General features: G+C 41.4%; 1 protein-coding gene across 5 annotated transcripts; it reads right to left on the bottom strand.

The window, feature by feature from the left end:
- Window positions 1-683: 683 nt before the first annotated feature.
- On the bottom strand, window positions 684-23,827 carry grnb (granulin b). Of its 5 annotated transcripts, XM_085760807.1 has the most exons (23): window positions 23,655-23,815; window positions 23,293-23,375; window positions 21,070-21,210; window positions 18,422-18,562; window positions 16,285-16,398; window positions 14,737-14,881; window positions 14,483-14,610; window positions 14,267-14,396; window positions 13,915-14,042; window positions 13,634-13,763; window positions 13,421-13,548; window positions 13,159-13,288; window positions 12,946-13,073; window positions 12,709-12,838; window positions 12,511-12,602; window positions 11,591-11,741; window positions 11,305-11,402; window positions 8,950-9,189; window positions 7,125-7,367; window positions 5,420-5,674; window positions 4,005-4,262; window positions 3,190-3,441; window positions 684-2,330 (listed from the first exon to the last, which is right to left on the bottom strand). In XM_085760807.1, exons 2-23 carry the CDS (start codon window positions 23,293-23,295, stop codon window positions 2,184-2,186), a joined length of 3,312 nt encoding a protein of 1,103 aa, XP_085616933.1. In that variant the 5' UTR covers window positions 23,296-23,375; window positions 23,655-23,815; the 3' UTR covers window positions 684-2,183. The 5 variants fall into 5 exon arrangements, with proteins under 5 accessions (XP_085616933.1, XP_085616934.1, XP_085616936.1 ...); XM_085760808.1 differs by lacking the exons at window positions 12,709-12,838; window positions 12,946-13,073; XM_085760810.1 differs by lacking the exons at window positions 12,709-12,838; window positions 12,946-13,073; window positions 13,159-13,288; window positions 13,421-13,548.
- Window positions 23,828-26,371: the final 2,544 nt, after the last annotated feature.

Here is a 26,371-nt window from a genome sequence, read left to right as displayed (position 1 = left end):
CAGTGAAGCTGACAGCGAAACTGGGACAACCACCACCACCCTCCTCCTCCTCCTCCTGCCCAACCGTCCTGTGTTTACTCCGGTCGTCATAACAACTTTGTGACGGGGGAGGCAGCGAGGGGGCGGGGGGGGTAAGAGGATACAGAGGGAAAAGGCCAGAGGAAGTGTGTGGGCCACATCCTGTCAACTGGTAAAACTTCCAAGGGTGATGTCACTGAATTTAATTACCACATCATCCACCAAACTGATATTTTCAAGAACTTTATTTTTGACTTGAGTCCTTTTACCCCACAACCACCCACCCACCACCCTCCCTTTCCCCTGCCCCTCCAATCCTGTTGCCCCAATGTAAAGTCTGTTTTTAAAGGCTGCAAAAATGTAACTTGGGCAAAATAAACACATTAATTAAACCAAGACAGGCGTCTATAAAAGGAGCGGTGACAGCATGAAGTGGACCAGACGGTGAGAGCATGTTTACAGAATATTTATATATATGTGTATTTATATTTATATATTTCACCTTGTGTCATGATGAAAAGCTCGATTTCATCAACTTTTAAATCGGGTCCTTCCAGAAAACTTCCTAGTTACAGAGGGTGGAAAAAGTTTCAACAAGAAAAAAAACAAAAAAAAAACAAAGTTCTGCATCAGAAACAGTGAGTTCGGTCTCAGCAGAGTTTGATTTGAAGGTTTTTCCCACCAGGTGCAAACAAACCAACAGGAACAGGAACATTTTACGGACTCTTCTTTAAACTCTCGTCTGGATCGTCTTGGCAGCCGAACAGTCAGATCACAGGTTTTTTTTGTGTGTTTTTTTTAAAGAAGGATTTCAATGAGATAATCAGCACGAAACTGTAAAAGTTATGGAGGAAGTCGGAGGATTTAAAGAGGCTTTTCCGTCCCCTGGTGAGCTGTTAAAAAACCCTAAAAACCTCACAACAGCCTCTGTGTTTTTTGTTCTCTGCCGATGGAGCGAACCCTCGTGAATTTGTTCCCTCCTGACATTTGGGGATGTACTTGGCTCTTTTATTTTCTTGGCTGTGTTTTGGTTGAAATTACAACAACAACAACTTGTCCAAAAACACAAAAGAGAGAGAGAGAGAGAGAGAGAGAAAAAAAAAGCACATTTCTTCTGGACAGGGAAGAAACTGGACACCGACTCCACCACCGACAGACCGGCGGCACCTCTCAGACTTTGACTTTTAAAGAAGGCACGAGTTGTTTGTCTGGTCTGTCGCTGCTCTTTAAGTGCAAAACATACAACAAAAAAACTAGAGATCTAAAGTGTAAGATACTATTTCTACAATTACGTTTCATTTCACCTCCTACACCGTCTTTAAAATCACAGGAATAATAAAAAAAAATACACCAAATTCACAGCTATATAACTCAATGACCTCGTCGCCCTTGTATGTGGATCACACAAGATGCTGCTTCCTCAACAGATGGGGACACAAAAAAAAAAAAAGAAAATTATGCACCAATTCATTTTTTTTTGTTGCAAATTTTGCCCCAAACATAAGGCAACAGGTACATTCAAGTCTCTTTTTAATGGAGCGATGTAACGGAACTGGGAAAATAGTCAAATAAAAAATGATATCCTGCATTTTTCTTATTGTCGACTATCAGGTCTCATATATCTGACTCCAATCTGACCATTAACACACACACACACACTCTGATTCCCAGGCCACAGATATCTGCTGGCAGGGAAAGTGAATAATAGTTTTACAGCTATATTATATTATTTGGTCGAATTTTATTTTATGGCTCTGCTGAGTTTCATCACTGAACATCGTCAGCAAGAAAAAAGAGGGACCCAGAGACTTTTGTTTTGTTTTGAGTTTTTTTCTCCTCTCAGGGTTTGAAGACGATAAGAAAAATGTAGAATAAACTGAACACTGTGCAGCTGCGCAGTGTGTGTGTGTCTCATGTTGTGTTGTTGAAGGTTTGGTCAAGTGCTTCTGCTTCATTATAAGTGACGACCATAGTGTGCCCTTTTTTTTTTACTTCCTGTCTGACACTAAACATCCTCCTCCCTCAGAAACACCGACACCTCCATCACTGAGCAAAACACACAGGAAGTTGGACAAAAAAAAATACAACAAAATACAGCATCGCTCATTGTCGACGAGCTGCAGGAGATGGATGTTATGGACTGAAGGTTGGAACATGGTCAGTGATTAAAGTCGCCCGGGGGCCGAGTGTCTCTTCCTGTCCCCGATCAGAGCGTCCCACGTCGGAGGCGTCTTCAGGCTGCAGCCTCCAGACTGCAGGTCGCAGGAATATCCCAGAGGGCAACAGTGCTGAGCGTCGGCGCAGCAGGTCGCCTGTCACGACAAACACACACACACACACACACACACTGAGTCACACTGAGTTTTAATCTTAAAGGGTTAAAGTTCAACATTTTGGCAAATTGGCCCGTTGCCATAATCCCTATAGTCACAGCAGTAGGTTCGTTACCTTTAATTGTCGGTGCAAGCTATTTTTAGAACGGCGGAGCAGAGCCGTGAGCTGCTCAGAGCTACGCTACGGAGGCTGATGGGATTTCTTGGTTTCCCTCATCAAACTCGTCAAATACACAATCCAACAACTCCACAACGCTCTGGTGGACAAGTTGTGACCTGCACATTCACCACGCTATGAGATAATAACAGAACGTTACCAGACAGAGTTGTTTTAGAGGGAAATGCAGAGACTGCTTGATGAAAAACTGTCCCTGAAGGCAACGTGCATCAGCGGTTTTGCATGAATTTCCCTCTAAAACAACTCTGTCTGGTAACGTTGTGTTATTATCTCATAGCGTGGTGAATGTGCAGGTCACAACTTGTCCACCAGAGTGTTGTGGAGTTGTTGGATTGTGTATTTGATGAGTTTGATGAGGGAAACCAAGAAATCCCATGAGCCTCCGTAGCGTAGCTCTGAGCAGCTCACGGCTCTGCTCCGCCGTTCTAAAAATAGCTTGCACCGACAATAAAAAGGTAACAAACCAACTCCTAAAACTATAGGGATTATGGCAATGGGCCAATTTGCCAAAATGTTGAACCACTATCCCTTTAATGTGAAGTTGATGCTTCGCTCTGAAGAAAATAAAAACAGTGGACGTGACAATGGCAGGAAACAGAAACAGGAAGTGGCTCTGGTGTCTCTGGGTCATGTGACCACAGTCCAGCCGTGCGTTGATACCTGAGGCGAGGGGCAGCAGGTCCAGTCTGAGGACGACGTCCGGCAGCACGTCTCCTCTCTGGAGCAGCTCAACTCCCCCCCCGCGCCGCCGCATGGTACGACCTCATCGTCTCTGGGCTTGGAAGGAACCACGGCGATCTGGGGGAGGGTGTCGACGAGCGCGTCGTGTATCTTCTTCTCGCACGTTCCCGTCTGCATGTTGCAGGTGTAGCCCTGAGGACAGCAGTGCTCATGGTCGGCACAGCAGACCGCCTGGAGGAGGAGGAGATTATTATTACAGACAAACACAAACTCTAAGGGTTTTTTGGTTATTAGAAAGCAAAATGTTTCATAAATATATGAATAAATATCCATAAATAAAAAATTAAAGGCTTCAATAAATGAAAAATAAATCTTTTTCAGTAAGGCAAAGAGCTATTTCTGTTTTTATACATTTATTTATTCATGAATTTCTACATTTACTTATTTATTTCCTGGATTTCTGGGTCTGTCTGTATGGTAAACAGGTAAAAACTGTTTGAACATCAATAAATAAATGTATAAAAACAGAAATGACATTTTTCATTCATTCATTTAGACTTCTAATTATCTATTTCTGTATTTGTACTTGTGACTATCATTTTTCTGTCCTTCATAAATTCTTTGATAAACAATGTGGCTAAAAACAAATTTTCATTTCCCTGACGCACTGTGAAGCTGTTTGGTTATTGATTTTCGTTTTAAACAAGTATTTATTTTTATTAACTTGTAATTTATTCCTTAAAGAAACATCAAAGTCGCTGTTTGTTGACTAAGGTTTAACCCGGTGTACAGACCTTGACCAGCGGGCAGCAGCCCCACTCTCCCGTGGGCAGTTTGCAGCAGGTCGTTCCCGAGGCGCAGCTGCTTTTGTCGTCACATTTCACGTCAGTGACGGCGGCGGCGGCGTCATCGGCGGCGGCGGTCGGCTCGGTGCGAGCGCTGACTTTGGTGAACCAGGGGAGGACGTGGCGGCCTCTGGAGCAGGAGGAGCGGTGCGGCTCACAGGTGTGTCCGCTGGGGCAGCAGTGGTTCCCGTCCTTACAGCAGACAGCCTGAAGGAGAGCAGCGATCGGTCACTCTGATTGGTCCACGCATCACACAGGTGGGCGGAGCCAGAGCCAGACATAAGCAAACTAAGCACCTGCTACGGGCTCCGTGACCACAGGGGGGCCCCCTAAGGGCAATTAACCTTTTTAAGCTGTAGTGCGTAACTTCTGTCGACTTTAATTACAAAAATCTTTAATTGTTGTTGCAGTTTATTTAAAACCAAAAATAAAATAAAAAAAAGCAGATGATGTGTTTACAATAAATGCATTGTCTATTGGTTTATTTTGTCACTATCAATTTGAATATTAAGTGTAAATCAACCCCAGGCTGCATTTACATGCCAGGCTAGGATGATTTGTAACCTTAACCCAGTGGTTCCCAACCTTTTTTGGCTCATGACCCCATTTTGATCGTGACTGTACGTGATTGCGGCGGTCAATCAAGATATTTTTATCTGCTGCATTTGATTTAAACTCGATTTATATTTGAGAAAGTGAAAGTATAGAATACAGTTATCATAATTTTAAAAAGAATAATAATAAGTTTTAAAAAAATTATCAGTAATATTTTTATTTTTATCAATGACTAGACATTTCAGGTGACCCCATTCAAATTCCAGACGACCCCACGTTAAGTCCCGACCCCAAGGTTGAAAAACACTAGCCTCGTAAACCAGCCGCTCCCGGAAATGCATTTCATTTCATTTCTGAGGGAGAGTCTGGCCTCATCCCCGCTCCAAGCGTTTGGGGTGGGCGGGAGCTGGGCGGGAGTAGTAGCGTTGACAGACAACCCCATTCAGCCAATCAGCAAGTTGGTGTAGTGACGGGGCTTTGCACCAGTCGGTCCCTGATTGGCCAACGTGCTGTGTCAATCACAGCGGCGACGCTGATTGGCTCGGCCTTCTGAGGGTTTAAGGCCAAACGCTTACAGCGGGAATGAGGCCGGACTCTCCCTCAGAAATTAAATGAATTGCATTTCCAGGAGCGGCTGGTTTACGAGGCTAGAAAAACACTGCCCTAACCCTCGAAAAATGGAATAAATTTGTAGGTTAGTAAATAATCCATAATCAGTATTATTGGCTATAACAGAGGGCCCCAAAATAAAAAAATTTGCGTAGGCCCCTGTGGAGGCTGGGGCCCTGGGTGGAGCTGACCTCCTGTACCTTGGGCAGAGGGCAGCAGCCCCATTTGTGGGTCTGGTCCATGAAGCAGCAGGTCGTGTCCTTGGGGCAGCTCGTCTGGGAGTCGCACATGTTCCTGTCGGACTGAACCGGGCCGGAGCTGGACTCCCTCTGCAGGGCCGGGAGCTTCTGCAGCCAGCGGAGGCTCGGGTGCTCGGGCTTGTCGCAGGTCTGCTCGGCCACGTTGCAGTCGTAGCCCTTGGGGCAGCAGTGCTCGCGGTCGCTGCAGCACACGGCCTGAACACAACACAACACAACCGGGAACCAACGGATCAGTGACGTGAAAAAAAAAACACTGTGGAAAAACTCCCCGTCCGACACGTGTGAGAGGGTTTTTCGACTTCCAGCGGATGACACACGAGTCAAAGAATGAGACACTCCTGCTGCCTCCGTCCAAAACACACAGCTGTTCATCAACATCTGGAAGGTTCAATACAACATCCGATCCGATTCACCAATCATTCTCCTGATTAATTACTCTGCTCTAGGGTCTCTGGTTTTTTCATTTTGTCCAAACACGAGGAAAAAACTCAAGATTTTTAGTTTAGTTTCATGTCTCCTCTCATCTCAGGGCGTATTCACACCAGACTTCTTTAGTTCACATCAAACTGACTTCTTCCTTGGTGCCGACAAACCACTGAACTCTGTTGTGGGTCAAACAGGTGAACTGAGAGACCGCCTCTTCAGCTGGGACTCGGTTCACTCGTTTGGTCAACACCAGAGTCTGAAACGAACCCCGGTACGAATCGTTTTGTGGTGTGAATGCAGACCGAACCTTTTCTGAACCAAATGCAAAACCGAAGCGCCTTTTATGGACTCAACAGGCTTCAGTTGTTGTCAGAAAATGCAGAAATCACTCGTGGGTCGACATGGAGCACAGAAGAAACGCTTCAAGTGTACATTTTTTTCCACAGACAGCATCAGGTGGCTACTCAAACATGCGCCGAGATGTTTTTTTTACTTGAAGCAAGTCAAGAGTTGATATTCCTTTTTTTTTTTTAAAGTATATTTTTTGGCTTTTCATGCCTTTATTTGATAGGACAGTTGAGAGTGTGACAGGAAATGGGAGGCAGAGATGGGGGGAATGACATGCAGGATAGGGCCGTCCGACGCGGGACTCGAACCGGGGCCGCCTGCAGCGAGGACTATAGCCTCAACACATGGGGCGGGTGCTCTACCAACTGAGCTAAACTCCGCCCCAAGAGTTGATATTCCTGTGTTACGGTAGCTTTCCCACTGCACCTGAATACACCGCTCACGGCAACTTGGATCTTGCGCGAGACTCTGGGAGACTTTGAATTCCATCTAGTTTTACAAAGATGTCGGCCTGCATGTTTGAGTCGCCATCTGACGCTGCAAAAATTGCAGCTTTGGCGGATGTAAACAGCCTAAGCAGCGGAACTTGCATCCGCTCCCATTCATCGCTGCCGTGGCGATGCGGGGACAGACACAACTACCGCAAAACAGGAGCAATTAAACTGAAAATCTTCAGATTCATTCTTTTAGACCTAAAATGTTAGGAAAATACAGCCCCGAGTTGAATTCGCCTGGAATTGTCCTTTAACAATATTACAGTGTGCTCTAATACAAATATTTGAAAGAGAAAAACAGCAAATATTTTTTCTAAAAAGAAGATTTTGCAAACTGAGACTCTTCAGTGTGTGAAGCTGTAGAAGCGGGTCCTGACCTGGGGGAGCGGGCAGCAGGCCCACTGTCCTGAGTTCTTCTTGCAGCAGGTGGTGCCGCCCGGACACATCGTCTGCTTGTCGCACTTCTCGTCCTGAAGCTCGGAGGTCGAGGTCAGAGCGGCGACCTTCTCCACCCAGGGCAGCGCCAGCGACGCGCCAGACGGGTCGTCGCAGGTCTGAGCCTCCAGGTTGCAGACGGTGCCGTGGGGGCAGCAGTGGACGTGGTCGTCGCAGCACACGGCCTGACAGAGGACACAGAGAGGAGTTAGACAGCTGGACACATGGAGGACGCAGGCTCGATCCCAGATTTATCTAATTTACATGTTCCTGAGTTTTTATTTCTGCAGCTTTCATGATAATTTCATGTGCATGTCCAAAAAACTACAGCTCCTTCTGAGTAAATATTGATTTTAAAGGGACAACGAGGAGTTTCTCCAGCGGCAGAACGAAAAATTCCGCGACAATAAAAAAGTCTCACGTTAATGTGGATGAATCTATGTTACCCACACTTGTTAATGGGCCCATTTTCGATAAATATATCGTTTTGTCTCTATCGTTATTTTGTTATTATTAGTGGTGGTGGAAATGCTGGGCGAGCCGACCAGCGTTTCCTTACTTTCGGTTTTGTGGCGAGTCATGAGAATAACGCAGCCGAATCGCCGTTTATGGTCGGAACTATGACGGTATGTGATCGTCTTCGAACCTCTGACTTTAATTCTTGATGAATGAAAACATGAGTCTGTCTTGCGCCGGTCAAAGAATTTCACGGTGCGCGGAGGCTCATAAATGTAGTGTGAAAACGCTTTGCTTTTCCAAAACTCCTTGTTGTCCCTTTAAAGTGTTAAAATTCAAATCTAAACACCTTAAATAGTTTTAATTCTGCAGGACTGCAAAAACCATGCACTTTATTAATTTGTATTTATTGCATGTCTTTTTAATATGCATTTCTTACAAACTTGTTCATTGTTCATATGTTTATTATGTTTATCCTCCAACAGGAGAAAAGGGGACGATGCAAGAGAGGTGTGAAAATAAGGACAGGAGTGAAAAAGTGTTTCTTTTTTCTTCATATTTACTCTACTGTAACTTTATTTGAGAATTTATGTCTATATACTATGTCTCTGCTCCCTGGTGGAGAAGTACAGGCAGGCATGTTTTATACCGTTGGAAAATTATATATGTAAAATGTTGAATATTGAAATGTGAAATCATTAAAAAAAAATGTTTTTCTTATGTTTTTATCCTCCATCTATCTATCTATCTATCTATCTATCTATCTATCTATCTATCTATCTATCTATCTATCTATCTATCTATCTATCTATCTATCTATCTATCTATCTATCTATCCATCTATCTATCCATCCATCCATCCATCCATCTATCCATCTATCCATCTATCTATCCATCCATCCATCCATCCATCTATCCATCCATCCATCCATCCATCCATCCATCCATCTCATGCTGTGTTTTCTTGTGTGTGAGAATCTCCTTGATAATAAACCAGATTCTGATTCTCACTATAATAAATCATGCATTTTTCATTTTCTCCATATTTGTGATGTCAGAAGTAATCTGGAGTTACAGGAAACTGAACTGTTTCTGCTTGTTGATTCATGTTTTTAATTCCCTCCTCCTCCTCCTCCTCCTCCTCCTCCTCCTCCTCCTCCGCTGCTGCTGCTGTTTGATCAGAGTGAAACTAGAGCAGCTCATCATGAAACTGTGAGTCATCAACACATTATAAACGTCAGCGCTTCAGTTTCACTCAGGTGTGAACTGATAAACTAAATGTGTTTGTTCAGTGTAGAGAGACTCGGTCACCTGGTTGAGGGGGCAACAGGCCCAGTCTCCAGACGCCGTCTTGCAGCAGGTGGATTTCCCCGGACAGGACGTGGACTTGTCACACTTGGTGTTGTCGGTCGTGGTCGTCAGAGCGAAGACGGGCTCTTTGCGGAGCAGCGGCGTCACCGCGCTGCCGCTGGGGTCGTCGCAGGTGGAGGCTTCCAGGTTGCAGACGGTGCCGTGGGGGCAGCAGTGCAGGTGGTCCTCGCAGCAGACGGCCTGAAGAGAGCAGCAACACTCATCAGCATCACATCATGGAGAAGAGAAACTATACAAGTCTGGTGTCTCCTCCTCTGTGTCTCTAACCCTCTTCTCCTCCATGTGCATTTGTTTCCAACAGCGAAGCCGATGAGAAATCAACCCATTAGGGCTGGGCCGATATGCTTTTGTGCCGATTCGATTCTCTAACGATTTTTGGGTCCCGATTTCGATTTAAATTGCGATTCTGATTAAACAAGTATTGCGATTCGATTTTACCAAGTATTGCGATTTTTTTTTTTTTTCAATTGTGATTTTCTGTCCTTAAACAAGAGCAGGTTGAACCAAACACCTGACAATACATCATAAGTCATATTTACAAAAAACAATACACACATCACATCAGTTTGTCTGGTCTATCCATCCATCCATCAGGCCAGTTTGACTTTGTCGAGTGTAATGGCACAGAATACATGATCGTACAATAAAGATTGGTCGTCCCAAAAAATAAAAAAAAATCGCCAGAACGCGATTAATATAAAAATCGATTTTTTGGCCCAGCCCTACAATCCATGGAGCGGTGGATAACCTTATTTATCATCTACCATGTTACCATGTGTATATCTGTGTAGTCTTATCTGTCATAATAAACAAGAGATCACGGGTTACGGGGCGGCGCGTTACGTTTGTGTGGCGGTGTCGCCATGGAGACGAGAGCTGGGACACCGGGTCGGAGCCTCCATTCTCCCTGGAACTAGTTACAAGTCATTGATTTAACCAGAACTAGGACTCTGAAGCTGCTTCGTTAAAGCATCTACAAAGAACTTTCATTTTTGGCCCTTTTCCACTAGCTCGACTCGCCACGGCTCTAGTACCCGGTACTGTTTTGGTAACGCCTCAGCCCGGGTTCCAAGCGAGCCGAGTCTATACTAAAACATGACGTCAACCAACTGCCTTCCACTGACTGGCCAGAGCATCATCACTGGAAGAGTCCCGAGCGCAACGTCCAACACGAGAATCAAACCCGCTAATTGTAAAAACACACCGACAACAGCTCCCACTGATCTGTACCAAGACTGTTGTTGTTCTTTCACCTGAGTTAAATGTCTGCTATGTGGGAAACCACGCTGTAGTCCGTGATCGAGGTGCAGACGAGTGAGTTTGGAGCTGACGAGAGGAGAGATATGACGACCCTAACCCACGATGAAGAACTCAGCTGTGATGGAAAAGGACCTAAACCGAGTTGAGTCGAGTAAAGCTGTAATTGTGCAGTGGAAAAGTACCGGAAATCTTGTGTTGATTTTGGCGACCCCTGTGGACAAAAGCGGTAGTGTTTTTCCGGGAATGAAGACTGCATTTCTCATGAGCTCTAGTAGCACATATTGTTGTAAAGACAGTTTTCTGGCTCATGCATGCCGACTCCTTCGGTCTGAGTGTCGTAAATCGTTTCGTCCGACAGACCGACCCGACCATCGCCTCCCGAAAACTAAAGAGTTACACTATTTAGAAACTGCTCATCTTCCCACCGACGGCCTCATTTGCTGTTGTAGGTCAAACAGAGACGTCAGCAGAAACCAGAGACTTTTGCATATCCAGTTAAAAGTTCTTTGTAGGGGGCTTTAAGGTAAAAATGTAGTCTAGTTTAGATTAATATGTTGCATAGTTCCTCTTTAAAACAACAGCAGGTTTAGTTTCAGCTTCCTACTCCGGTATCAAAGCTCAGACTTTTTCTTTTTCAGCCTCTTCCTGCAGATCTGAGATATTCCTGGTCTGTCCTGCACCACAGCAGCTTTCACATCTGCCCACAGGCTCTCAGATGTTCAAGCTTCAGTTTGTGTTTCTTATGGTGGTTCATGCTGGAATTTGAGGCATTTTTCCACTTCTCACTTTTCTCGATCGGCTGCAGGTTTCTGCTCATTTTTATTTTTCTTTAGTGGGAGCTGTTGTTCTCTTCATCTGTGCAGCGTTTTCCTGCAGCGCTGCAGAACATTTCAACTGTGATTTTCATCAAACACTGTTTCTGTGATTCTTCTGGGCACAGACGCTTTTGTTTGTCAGCGTCATCATCGACCTGCTAAAGGACAAAAATCTGTGACTAATCGTGAACTACAGAGTCGAGGTCGTCTGTCTCGGTACCTCTGCTAAAGGACAACAGGCCCATTGTCCCGCCGGTGATTTACAGCAGGTGTTTCCATCGCTGCAGGCCACAGAGTCGTTACAGGGGACGGCACCGACTGAAAGACAAACAGACATTATTATTACCAACAAAATAACATTAGGAGAAAAACAAACGATGATAAAATACAATAAAAAACGTGATAGGATACTGTACTGTACTTCTGTTAACATTAATCATCATTTTGAACTTAATGTCAAATCAAGACCCCGCCCCTTTAACAGCTAATCTACAGGTGACTCTTACCTTCGCTCCGAGCTGCCGTCACCTCGGTAACAGCAGCAGGGATCTTGGACGCCATGGTGACGGCGCCCCGGGCCGACGAACAGGTGCTGTGGACCAGGTCGCACTGAGTTCCCTCAGGACAGCAGTGGAGGAGATCGGAGCAACAGACGGCCTGGACCGAGACAGGAAGTGATCATCAAGGTCTCAACTCCACTTCAATGTATTCAACTTTAAGATTATTATTTAACTGTATTTTATTTATTTATTATTTTGTATGAATGTAAAAATATTTTAACAATAAACTCTACAAATTCTGTACCAATCTCTAATAAAACCATATATAACTTACTGTATATAAGTGTGGGGACACACATTTAAAACAATCACTAAACCAATCTTCTTTCTTCAAAAATATAATGTTGTAAAGCTTATTTCTTTTTTTCCTTCTTCTTTTTTAATTCTGTTTATTTTCTGATGAAAGGAAATGGTTATATAACCTGATTTGTAATAGGGTTGGCAAAATAAGCTAAGATTCAGCCTACACCTTTTCAGTCTAAGTTTCTACTGTACAGTTTCTTTATTGACTTATTGCTTAATTTCTGTTTTGTCTGTCTGTTTTTTTCTTAGACCTTGTCTAGCTGCTGTATTTATGTTGAGCTGTAATTTCTATTGTACAATGAGGTTCCATGTCAAGACCGAAATAAACCAACTAAACCAAAAAAAAAAAAAAATCAGTATTTTGTTCTTTTATCTGTATTTTTCTTTACATTCATAAGATAGGACTCAAATATTATCTGGTGTTTGTTTTTACAGAGTTACAGGCATGAAAACGTTTTGTATCTGATCTTTCGATGCCTCCAGAGTGGACATCTGATCTGACGAGCTCTGACAGCAGATCTTAACAGCTCGCTCTCACAGACCATAAACCAGCCACAACTCACATTAGGCATTGGACAGCAGCCATAGGAGCTGTTGGACATCTTGCAGCATGTGGTCTCATCAGGACAGGTCGTCGACTGGTCGGGACATTTGACTGACAGGATGAGAGGTGAAAACACAGATCAATCATCAATATATTTTTTTAAATAATTTAGTTTGAAGTAGAATTAAAATTTATGTTTCAAATATTATCTGCTTACCATCCTTGGGTAGAGCAGGAGTCTTCTTCATCAGCGGCACATGGATGGGACCAGTTCTACAGATCTGAAGCTCCAAGTCACATGTTGTGTTGCCGGGGCAACAGTGGATGTTATCACTGCAGCATACGGCCTGAACATCAACAAAACATCTAATTACATATAAATATGTGGCTTGATTTTCAGAAATAATGACTGTCCATCCACTACTAGTTTCAGTTCTTGTATATTTGTACTTACATCTGGGTAAAAGCAGCAGTTGTAGTCTCCTGTTCCTGAGGGACAACAGGAAGTATCACTGGGACATTTAGTTTCCCCGTCAGGACACTGCACTGACCCGGCAGGTGGAGGTGCAGAAGCATAAAGACCTGAGGATGAAACACATTCATTCATTATTAGTGCAGTATCGTCTGCATAGAGCTGTAGACGTAAAGACAGATGTTGGTGTCTTACCATCGTTGGGTAGAGCAGGAGTCTTCTTCATCAGCGGCATGTGGATGTGACCAGTTCTGCAGATCTGAAGCTCCAAGTCACATGTTGTGTTGCTGGGGCAACAGTGGATGTAATCACTGCAGCATACGGCCTGAACATGATCAAAACATCTAATTAGATATAAATATGTGGTTTGTTTTTCAGAAATAATGACTTACAAAACTTGCAAAGTAAATTTCTATCAATCGACAACTAGTTACAGTTCTTGTATATTTGTACTTACATCTGGGTAAAAGCAGCAGTTGTAGTCTCCTGTGCCTGAGGGACAACAGGAAGTTCCACTGGGACATTGAGTTTTCTTATCAGGACACTCAACTGACCCAGAGGTCGGAGCTGGAGATTCATCTAGAGCTGAAAAAGGAAAGTATTGAGTCATTATTAGTGCAGTATCGTCTGCATAGAGCTGTAGACGTAAAGACAGATGTTGATGATTTACCATCGTTGGGTAGAGCAGGAGTCTTCTTCATCAGCGGCATGTGGATGGGACCAGTTCTGCAGATCTGAAGCTCCAAGTCACATGTTGTGTTGCCGGGGCAACAGTGGATGTTATCGCTGCAGCATACGGCCTGAACATCAACAAAACGTCGAAATTACATATAAATATGTGGGTTTTTTTTTCCAGGAATAGTGAATGATTAAAAGTGTTGAGTATTTTTCTGTCAATTAACCAAGTCAATAATCGACTACTAGTTTCAGTTCTTGTATATTTGTACTTACATCTGGGTAAAAGCAGCAGTTGTAGTCTCCGGTTCCTGAGGGACAACAGGAAGTATCACTGGGACATTTAGTTTTCCCGTCAGGACATTGCACTGACCCGGCAGGTGGAGGTGCAGAAGCATAAAGACCTGAAGATGAAACACATTCATTACATTCATGCAGGACATTTTAGAGCGATGTGCATCACCTTCTCTCTCTTTCTCTGTGTACTGAATGACATGTTATTTATTTAATGTTTGTTATCAGAGAGAAATTTCCACATTGTGGACAATAAAGAAAGATTAGATTAGATTATTAGTGCAGTATCGTCTGCATAGAGCTGTAGACGTAAAGACAGATGTTGGTGTCTTACCATCCTTGGGTAGAGCAGGAGTCTTCTTCATCAGCGGCACATGGATGTGACCAGTTCTACAGATTTGAAGCTCCAAGTCACATGTTGTGTTGGTGGGGCAACAGTGGATGTTATCGCTGCAGCATACGGCCTGAACATCAACAAAGCATCTAATTAGATATAAATATTTATCCAAAAAACGAATCCATTGTGTATCCACAGCAGAGTGATACGTACGTTGGGGAAAAAGCAGCAGTTGTAGTCTCCTTTGCCTGAGGGACAACAGGAAGTTCCACTGGGACATTGAGTTTTCTTATCAGGACACTCAACTGACCCGGCAGGTGGAGCTGGAGATTCATCTAGAGCTGAAAAAGAAAATTATTTTTTCCGTTAATAGTGCAGAATCATCAGCGTAGAGACAGAAGGAGAGGTGTGTTGACCTTTAACCTTCGTCCTAAGGTGTGTTATTATCTACATGAGGAACTCCCCACCTGCGTTATTCCTCCTCCTCCTCCGGGCCGGGAGCTTCTCCAGCAACGGGAAGGACTTCAGAGAGGCAGAGACACACTTTGAGTGGACCAGATCACACTGCGTTCCCTCGGGGCAACAGTGGCGCTTATCGTCACAACACACCGCCTGCAGAGAGAGGACGATCAGCTCTGACAGTCAGAACAGCCCTTCAGCCGAGGACACGGGCCCCAGCAGAGGATGGAAAAGTACTGATGCACAACAGGCAGAGGAGGAGAGATGTACGAGGAGCCGACAGGACGGAGAGATTTATTATTTAGATATAAAATACAACACAACACTTGTATATTATATAAAGATTTAACTGTAGAATTAGACACAAACCAGTTTAAATATCATTAAAATGACTATGACTGACGTACCTTCTGGGACATTTTACAGTTTTAAAATCAACAATTTTATCAGAGCTCTTTCATTGACAAACTCTGTAATATTGTCATTTTTCTGCAGAAACTCTAAAATATAAACATATCGTTTCTGTACTTCATACAATATATTCTCAGATGGTGGCTGAGGTCTTATATTTACCTCGATGCCAAAGAGATCCAGGTCTTTTATAAACATTTATTTCCTCAATCCTCAATTCCTCCCGTTCTTTATTTAACAAAAACTCAACACTTTTACTAAATTCTATAAAATATGTATAATGTGTAAGTTTGTGTCAGTTCCGCAAATATTAAAATCTAAAAGTTGTAAATGAATAATACAACTGCACAATCATGCGGCCTCCCAATTTACTGGTCGACTTTTGATTTGAAAATATCAAGAAGTGTTAAAAACGAGACTAAATGTGGTTTACAAAAACTGCTAAAATGACTCTTCATTTTGGTCGACCAAAACGAGACGAGACGAAATAACGTTATAATGTTTAGTCGCGTTATTACTATTATTTTGCAGTGTAAAGTGGTTTCTCCAAAATATCTGCTAAATCTAGTGTGTGGTTTTCTTAAGGTCTATAAGGCAACAATATTATAATAATAATAAGATAACCATGTCTGAATTGTGAAATGGGTTTGACTAAAAGAAACATTTGATTTCGTCTATAGTTACTAAACTAGGTAATTATACTATATTGACTACGTTAAATAGAATTACATTACTAGAAAGAGATTGTTATTGTTATTCTGACTAAAATAAACCTAAAATGCTCAGAGTTTTAGTCGACTGAAACGTGACCAGACAAAAAAAAGAGTATGAACGTGACTAAAACTAATAAAAACTAAAGTGACAGTTTGACACAAAGACTAAAGACTAAAACTAAAATTAAATTAGGACGCCAAAAACAACACTATTCTGAAGATAATACACCAAAAAAACAAACAAAAAACTATAAGAGTAGCTGTGTGTTTCCTTCATAACCAGGGAACTAGACTCTTAAATAACGAGATCTGTAAGACGACAGCAGCAGAAACCGACCAGTGAACCGTGTAAAGTGTTTCCTGGTGTGAAGTGAAGTGCTCAGGGTTTTTTTTTTTCCTGTGCAGAGCCCGTGAGCTGGTGTGCTACGTCACCTTGGCTAATGGACAGCAGCCCCAGGAGTGGTCAGGAAGCTCGCAGCAGGTGGTGTCGTCGGGACACTCCGACTCCTGGTCCGGACAAATGACTGCCTTCACTGAGTCGGCGAGCTGCAGCGACATCACAACATCACAGCTCATGAATACCAACGACAGGAGGCAACAGCACACACACTGCATCATTTCACAGGGTGACTGATGTGATGTACCGTAAAACCACACACACTTTACAAAGAATGAAGAGTGGAACCAAACTGAAAGCAGTTTCAGTACTGCACCGAAACTCAAGAGACTCAGAAGATGTCTCCACTCTGTGCATTAAGGAGAAGTGGGAGAATGAATTGAAGATTAACATTACTGTAGAGGAGTGGCAGAGTATGTGTGAAGCACAGCACACAACCACAAATTCAAGAATATGGCGGGAATTCGGGTGGAAAAACCTGACCCGTTTTTTCATCACTCCCAAATTAAAAAGTAAACAAACAGGCTTCCCAGCACTCATGTGGGCGTTCATGTGGAGAAAGGGAAGCGAATCATACACACATTTTCTGGGGATGTCAGAAACTTAACCCATTTTGGGAAAACGTACACGATATAATTAAGAACATCCTGGGTTATGAAATACCTAAAGAATGTGGTGTTATGTACCTTGGGAACTTGAATCAATATGTCCTGGTCAAAGACAAGATATTTAATAAAAATATTACTGGTCACATGTAAAAAAAAACAACAACAAGAAGATGGTATAAGGCCGAGCCACCAGCTGTGAATGAATGGCTAGAAATCATTAGAGAAGTCCATAACATGGAGAGACTTAGAATAAAGGAAAATGTCTTTGTGACTAAATGGGAGAAGTGGACCCAATGGGACACAGTTGGGAATACCTGAAATCTGTCTTATTCATATTTTTTCTCTTGGATCTTTATACAGTGTAATTTAACAATGGATGCATGTAGCCACGACTGCTGTACTTCTTTTTTTGTTTTTGTGTTCTTTTTTCTCAGTTGTATCTGATTTTTCCAACTGCTCCACACGCAGAATGTAATTCATGGATCTACTGTATATGTATACCTTGTTGTTTACATGTGGAGATGAAAAATTTCAATAAAAATTTAAGTTTAAAAAAAAGAATGAAGAGTAAAAATGTGAAGCAGATCTCGTGGCCTCCGGAGACTGCAGCGTTCATTAACCAGCACAGCTCAGTGTTGGACAGACTCAACATCAAAGACTTCAACCCACGGAAAATTACAGAAAAGAAGAAAAAAATAAAAAAGAGAAAAGAGCCGACGCTGCAGATCTGACAGAGTTTAACCTGAGATATATTCTCCAATTACATCTGCACGTCTGGAACTTCCTGCCTCACTGGTTCTGGTACGAAAGGTCGACGGACGACTAATGAGGTGATAATAACCCAAATAAAGAAGAATAAAGGAAGTGAAAAACCAACATCAGGGCCCAGTTGTTCAAAGGGAATCTGATTGGATTTTGGATAATGGATGGGATCAAATCTTGAAAATGGGTTGTTCAAAAACCAAAAACAGATTCTGAAATCGGATTAGATCACATGATCCAGTCTTGGTTTTAATCCGGTTTGTGTTCGATCGGGAAAACTTTGATCTCAGGATTTGAAGTCAGGATTATTCTAATCGCAGCAGTTTGGTGCATTCAGGAACAAAATGTGATTTAAATTAAATTCAAACTGGTCAAATAAACAACATTTATAATGTAGCATATATACATTTATTGATTGATTCATATTTTGCATCTGATTTTTAAACCATTACAGTGATGAAGTAGAACAAGTTAACTTTTGATTATTCCACAAATCAAGAACTTGCCCCCAACTACTGGATAAATAAATTAAATTTGAAGTTTGAAATTTGATTTTAAAACACATGAAAAATATTCACAATGTATTTGACTCATATACTGTATATTTGCTTTTTTATTTACTTGCTTACAAAGTTTGTATCTGGATCAGACTGATCCAATCTGACTGCGCTTTGAACAACTGGGGTAAAAGTAAAGATGGATTAATTGATCCTGGACGGCAAAACAAGGGATTTCAAAAGCCGGATCTTTTTTTTTAATCCAGATGAAATGAAACCTTTTGAAGAACTGGAGCCAGACTCACCTGAGGCTCGATCCAGGCCTGTTTGGTGGGGAGACGCGTCACCCAGGGCAGAGTTGCCGTCTTATTGACACAGGCCTTGTGGACGAGGTCACACAGCGTCCCCTCGAAGCAGCAGTGCAGGTGGTCGGAGCAGCACTCGGCCTGCGGGCGGAGTCACACAGAGATGAGCAGCGGTCACTGGTGCAGCTGTGACTCTTTAAAAACCTTCCTGCATAATGAAACATATAAACCTCTGCACTGTCTGACCTGCATCCTGCACTACAACACTAATGCCTTTAGCTTTTTATTGACTTTCTGCAACAAGTGTGACTTGTACATCCATTTCAATTTGAGTGTCAGCATGAATGTCCTTGTTTTTTTGGTAATAAAAGAACATAAAAATTTTTTAAAAAGCATAAAAACATAAACACGTAGGGAGTGAGCTGTGGTTATTGCTACACACACAGCATTTTATCTAGAGTTAAAAGAGTCAAAGTCTGTCTTGCGTGGTGTTAGACAGTCCATCCATTTCTTCCAACCTGAAACAAATAAGTCCTCCTTGTAATTTACTAATGCCTTTATATTAATGTGAATATTTCTGCTATAATGTATAAAAAAAACTGTATTATTTTTCTTTATTTAGCTCCTATTGTATTTCACTCTATACTGTATAATGTACCTGTCACATTCACCTGGAGCTGATCTTTCTGTTTGTGTTTTTGGTTTTTATGTTGTTATTTCCAGCTTGTTTTTGTTTGGTCCTGTCTTGTTTAGTGAAAATTAATAAACATATTAAAGGAATAGTTCAACATTTTGGCAAATTGGCCCATTGCCATAATCCCTACAGTCATAGCAGTAGGTTCGTTACCTTTAATTGTCGGTGCAAGCTATTTTTAGAACGGCGGAGCAGAGCCGCGAGCTGCTCAGAGCTACGCTACGGAGGCTCATGGGATTTCTTGGTTTCCCTCATCAAACTTATCAAATACACAATCCAACAACTCCAAAACGCTCTGGTGGACAAGTTGTGACCTGCACATTCACCACGCTATGAGATAATAACAGAGCGTTACCAGACAGAGTTGTTTTAGAGGGAAATTCATGCAAAACCGCTGATGCACGTTGCCTTCAGGCAGGGACAGTTTTTCAGCAAGCAGACTCTGTATTTTCCCTCCCTTTATAAAAAGCACCTTGTGTTGTTTCTCGTTTCTGCTGCTAGAACATCAGGGAAAGATTCACACACACATTAAAGTTTCTGAAAATAAATTTAAAACCAGGAACTCCAGTCAGCTGCCATCCTGCTGAGATGAGACGTGTCCACTCGTGATGTTTCTAGAGCTGCTTCAGTGTGAAAAAAAAAAAAAAAAAAGGTGTCGGCTCTAAGTGACGTCTGTGGTGTGTTTGAACATGACCATCAGCAGATCTGTGATCAGCGTCTATTTCTGATGAGAAATGCAGAAAAGATCGAGTGTGAAAATCAGGCGAGACGCCAAAACTCTGGACGAGGACGCAGACGCAGCAGCAGACGCAGCAGCAGACGCAGCAGCAGCAGCAGCGACGCTCAAACCGAGTGTCCGATGTCGCTGCTGTAACATGAACTGTTCCTTTAAACCTGAACCTGGATCAGAGCCGATTATCAAACTAGAGCTCCGACCATCAGCTGATCAAACTCACTGATGACTGGATCAAAGGGAAAATAATCTGCAGCTAGACTGATCATTCATTAAGAGTTTTGATTCTCTGGTTTCAGCTTCTAGAATATGAACTCTTTCTGAACATTTTGTTGACTGAACTATTTAATAAACAGCACATTAATCAATTGTAAAAATAGTTGTTTGCAGCCTCAAATATACTTTTTTCTAAGGCAGAAAAATGTATCACAGTGTAATTGAAATCACAATATGATCAAATACAACATTTAAAACACCAAGCTGCAATTTTTTGGGGGGATAAATGAAAAATTGTTGGGCATCGTCAGCGTCACAGTGCAATAAATCATATTTTCAAGATGTAACGGGACATGTTTGTTTGTTTATTTGTGTGGTATGAAACCAACAAACATTATTTTTACTTTTAATTTTCACTAATAAAATGTAAAAATAAACATTCAAACTGAAATCAAAACAATTCTGTCCATAAAATCTTAGGAAACCAGCTAAAAAAAACCATCTTAACCTTTCATGAATCCTCTATACACTACTTCCTGCTTTCTCCAGACATATACATTTAAATATTTTATACTTTATTTTCGCTCTCTCCACTTGTTATTGATTACTGTGTTTTCTATCTCCTCATTTTTGCCTACATAACATTGATTATGCACTTTATCTCCTTCTTTTTCAAAGCTTTTTTGTTTGTGCCTTAGAAATCTGTATTGTTTGTAATTATTAAAAGGGGTGGCACTCTTGTACAAGCCCATTTGGGCTTCGTTCCCTCCTTGCACCATTGAACTTAAATGTGTGTCAATTTCGATGCCGTGCAGCCCTACACTTTTCTGATAATACTTTTATTTTGAAAGCAGGAGTTTTACTTTTACAAGAAGATGATGGAATAACTGAATTTAATCAAAGATCTCAGCTCTGTGTGAACGACCCAGAGGAATCTAACTATCTGACCTCAAGTCTCCAGCCACAGGTTTTTATTAAATTAAAGACGTAAAGACGTTAACTCACGTGCGGCAGCGGGCAGCAGCCGTATCCTCCCACCGTGTTCTTGCAGCAGGTGTTTCTGTCCTCACACATTCCTCCATCGGGACAAACCAGCGCCGAGCCGAGGCCCAGCAGAGCCAGAGACAGGACCCACATCTGCAGCGCCTGGACACAACACAGAGACGAGACGAGAAACGAGACGAGACGTTAGAAACTGAAATGTGTTCTGACAATATATATATATAGATATTAAAAAAACTCAAATCTTATCGTGTTGGTTCCTGTGAGAAACCACTGGAATCAGTGTGCAGGAGGAAACACAGGTGAGCTGTGTGTGCGCTGCAGCTCAGCAAGCATTCCTGCTGATAATCTGGATTTCCACACTGGACAAACTCAGATCCTTCTGTACAGCGAGTTCATGTCCCTTTTATGTATATTTAACTCTCATGTGTTTTTTTTTCACTGCTGTAAAACACGGCTCCACATGTCACTGTGTGAAAGTTTAAAACCATAATCTGAGAGTTCCTGCTGCACGCTTTTTTTTTTAAATTTTTACTCATTGATTAACATGAAAGTTCTCATTTGGAAGAAGAACTGCTTTTAGTTTTTTCTGCAGCATCCACCTGGAATCATTTACAACTAACATTAAAACTACAGACACTTGTGTCTCTGGGTCAGTTTAAAACCTGATAACAAACTCCTCTGTCTATGAATGTAACTGCTTTTAATGGATGAAACTGTCTTCTTGTGCTGTGTTGTTGTCTTATTTGTATTTTTTCTTGATCTCAAGGATTCTCAAGATTAAATAAAAGTTGGGGAAAAAAACTAAACAAACATCAGTGTTTGTTATTTTTTATAGTTTGTCAAAATGGTTAACAATTAATTTTCTGTCTATCTGTTGAATAAAGCATCAAATTATAAAAGTTCTGTGTATAAAGGTCTTTCTGCAGTGGTTCTGTGTTCAGCTCTTTCGCAGAAGTGGAAACATTTTGTCAGTGAACCTGTTGCCTGTTTTACATTTCATCATCTGAGTGTTTGTTTCCTAAAGAGGTGTGGACACATACTGCAGCACAGTAATTATATATAATCACACAGGTATGTATTTATACACTGTATGTATATATAGTGTGCAAAGACAGAGAGAGAGCTGGGTTTTCCATTTCTGCTAATATGCAAATTAGTTTGTTTTTGTCCTACTCACATACATAATCAGTGTATAATCATATTATATGAGGTCGAGGATGTGCAAAGGAAGATTAACAATGTTTATAACCTGAAGAGCAAAACCACTTTTGTTCAGATGAATGAATAAAAATGTGTCATAAAGGAACTGTACTAAAGCCAAAAATAAAACTTTCCATCCTGTAACAGGAAGTTAAACTTGCAAACTCTTTTTTTTTCTTCATGTCGTTAAGAGTTGATTAACTCTGCACATGATTCCACTGAATAAGCACAAACACACACACACACAGTTGTGTTTTGTGCCTCAGTCAAAGTTAAGATGTAAGTTTAGTGGTTTGCCATGTGACTAATGTTCTGTACCAACATGTATGACTCTGTTGGATCATTAATCCTGAGTCAGCGCTGCTTCCTCAGCGGTTTTTCTTTCTTTCTTTCTTTTTTTTTTACTGCTGCAACTCGATTTATCGACCTCGTGTCCTGTGCAGTTTTGTTGTTTTAGTTTAGTCCCCTGGTTCCCAACCCGAGGGTCCGGCCCCTCTGAGGGGACGACTAATAAATCTAAAGGGGTTGAGAGAAGATCAGTGAGGGAGGTTAAACTAAAAGACAAAGTTCTCATTCACAAATTGAACCTTCGAACTTGCTCATTTTATATTTCTTTTCTTTTTCCTATCTGTGATGCACCAAAACACCAAAGCTAATTCTTTCAAACCAGATTTCAGATATGTCTATCTGGAGTTAAATTTAAGTTAAATTTATTAATTTCTCTCCGTTTAGGGAAAACTGCATTTACTGTCAAGTGGATCAGTCATAACAAAGCATCATTGTCTCATCACCATTTATCTTCTATGTGAAAATCCTAATTTCTAAACCCACTGTAGCTGTCAAGGTGAATACAGGAGGTAAAAACATACAGTACATCATCTGCCTGTTTGAAATGGTTATATCTAAAACAAGGTGGTTTACTATGAAAATACTCAAATAAAGCAAATAAATGTCAACTTATACTTCAGTAAAGCTGTTGTTTAAGTCTTTAAGTTTAAACCACCTGTTGTGAGTCTACTTTACCATTTTAATCAGATGTCTTGAGGAGGAGGCAGAGTTCACTTGTTATTGACGCTGAGCTCTGCACCACATACTCCTGTTACAGCCTGAAAACAACAACAATACAACAAAAAAACAACATTATTCAACGGTGTTGTGGGAAAACACTGAACACTAATTTAAATATATATATCATACTTCATTTATTTAAGTTTGCGAAGACATGTCACTGAGAAAAAACAGTTAATTAACGAGCAAATCCACAGTTAAAAGCCACAAAAACAAGTCAAGTTAGCGTTAGCATGCTAGGTGGCTAGCGGATTTGAATGGACGTTTTTTTTGTTGTTTTTTTTACGTTGGTTTAAACGAAGTTGTTTCTTTCTCACCTGCTGTTTCTGAGCGTCAGGTCCTCACTGTCACACACTCATCAAGTCGTGTTTAAGGGCAGTAGTTTTCCTGGTAATTATGTATCCAGAGCTGAGCGAAGCTGTTTTGTCATTCACACACTGACTGTTCAGCTACATCACATGACACACGGAGCCTCATGTGACCGTGACTGAGCAGCGTGAGAGCGGCGTGCGTGCGTCCTTAAAGGGGCAGTACCGATGCGGAAGTTAACATGTACCTCAGAAAACAAAAGAGATCACATTTAAAATACTGAATGACATTTATCCATCAAACCACTTCCTACATATTAGATTTAATTTGGATAATAATATGTGTGGTTTTTGTGAGAATGATATCGAAACAGTAGAACATATTTTCTTTGAATGCGAGTATGTTGTACAATTTTGGACTTCATTTCAAGACTGGTTGTTATCTAAACACATTATTTTTCCCCCATTAAACCAGCACTAAGTAACTTTTCAACCTTCATAAAATATTTTCACAACTTTTGTGATGATACATCGACTTACAACAAGTTGAATGACGGCTCTGTCGTGGTCTGAGGGGGTCTGTATCTCTTTCTCTGGCACTAAGCAGCTTTGAGGAGCATGGTAGGAACCCTGCTCTCACTTAAGTTTCACTTTCACTTTTGCGAGTCACAACAAGGAGGGAGCAGGCAAAACGGCACTTTAGCAATGGATTATGTTTGTGTTTTCACTTTGAAATGATCCACTGGAAACAGAAACTTAGTTTTGATGTTTTCTGTTAATTTTAATGCAGGATATTTACAGGGCTTCACGCTAGTGTTCATGGGAAATGGAGTCTTCCTTCAGGCAAAACACTACCGCTTTGGTCCACAGGCGCCGCCAAACTCAACCAAAACTGAAAGTTCTTTAGTATTGCTTTAAATTGGATGTCGAAGAACTTGGACTTTTTGGTGAACATTTTAAATTCCCTTGGAAAACATTTCATCAACAGATGTAAATACCTCAAAGTGAAACCCCACTTCAATGGATGGATAAACAAACTCAGAAAGTATAAAAAATCTTTCATTCATACATTCATTACAGCAAAAATGCCCTAAAGTTATTTTCTTTGCTGGACTTATTAGTGTGAATGCTGGAAGCATTCACACTATTGTTATTCGGTTCGTGCCATTTTCTGCCTTTCTTCGTCATGTAACTAGTCCTTCATACTTTGTGCTATTTCAACAATTCAAATATCAAAATGTTCAGCCTTTTCGGGACAGGTGTGCTATGTCTTTTCTCTTTTCAACTATTCATACTTTTTGCAATATTCAACTATTTCTGATTTTTTTTCCCCATAGAGAATGCATTGAAACAGTCTTGAAACTCTTCAAATCTTCTTACTTCTTTCAGCCTTTAAAGTGTCCACATACTTTCAGCTAGAGACTTCATTCAAATTCTGAGCTGTAGACAAACTTTTTAAGTATTCCTCTATGACTCAGCTTATTGATATCTTCAACAGTTTCTGATATTTGGCCGCTTTAAAATCATTAAGTTTTTTGACAAAATCCAGCTTTATAATGGGTGTGTGTTGCGTCTAACGAGCAGGGCTTAGAGTGAGTGACATCATCGCTAGAGTGAGAGGGATCGAAAAAACATTCAGGATTTTTTCTGGATAAATTGCCAGCACGGCCACAAATTAAACTCTAGACACATGATTTCCTCACTGGTTTGTAGCCACACTTGTCGTGTCTCATTTGATGTGTTCAAAACAGCAGACAGACTTACAGAATTGTCTCTATGAGCCTAATTGTGCAGCCAGCTAGACCCGCTCCAGTGGCTCATCCACTTCAATATAAAAGTAGGAGCTGATTTTATTAGAAAAACAGAAATGCCCCCCTTTTCTACCTTGCGACCCTGAGAAAAGTTTTTGCCCTACAAACATTTAATGCACACAATGTGCTCAGGAAGGTCTCCTTGCCCCAGTAGTCATGGCCACATTCTGATAAGAGATACGGTTCTCTTTTTCTGGGCTGTTTTCGGAAGCTGCTCAGAGCACAAATCTCTCTGCTCTGCTCTGCTCTGTGTGCAGTGGCCAGCTGTTGGGGCCAGCTCGTTATCAAAGTCTATAAATTAGGGCTGTCAAACGATTAATTTTTTTAATCGCGATTAATCGCATTTTTCCCATAGTTAACTCGCGATTAATCTCTATTAAAAATATTATATATGGCGCTTTGGACTTTCAGACCCCCAGATGATATATCTCTAGACAAAACTTTTAGAAGAAATTTTAATTTTTGGTCAAAAAAAAAAAAGTAACACCCCCCCCCTGTCGTCTTTTTAAAATGGCCTGTTTGGTTTTTGGTCATTTTCTCCAAAACCACCGGTCAAATTTCAACCAAACCTTCTGCGTTGTTGACTCCCGACTGACCGTCAGATGATATATCCGAGTTGGAGAAATTTTAATTTTTGGTCAAAAAAAAAAATCAATGGATGGAGCTGTGGATATTTGTTAGACTGTGTATATTTGTGTAGCAACCAACTTGAAGGTGCCTTACCGCCACCTACTGGACTGGAGGTCCCACACTCCAGTCCTCCAGTCCAGCAGACAGAGGACAAAATGGGCCGCGATTAAAAAATTTAATCGCGTTAATTTTTTTAATTAATCTCATCGCGATTAACGCGTTAACTCTGACAGCCCTACTATAAATAGAACAGTGCAGGTGCAGCCTAGCCGCTCGTTAAAATCG

This window comes from Trachurus japonicus, chromosome 19, assembly GCF_045865225.1.
Source record: "Trachurus japonicus isolate A0001 chromosome 19, Traja_1.0".
NCBI lineage: Eukaryota > Metazoa > Chordata > Actinopteri > Carangiformes > Carangidae > Trachurus > Trachurus japonicus.
This window is presented reverse-complemented; position numbering and strand designations above follow the sequence as displayed.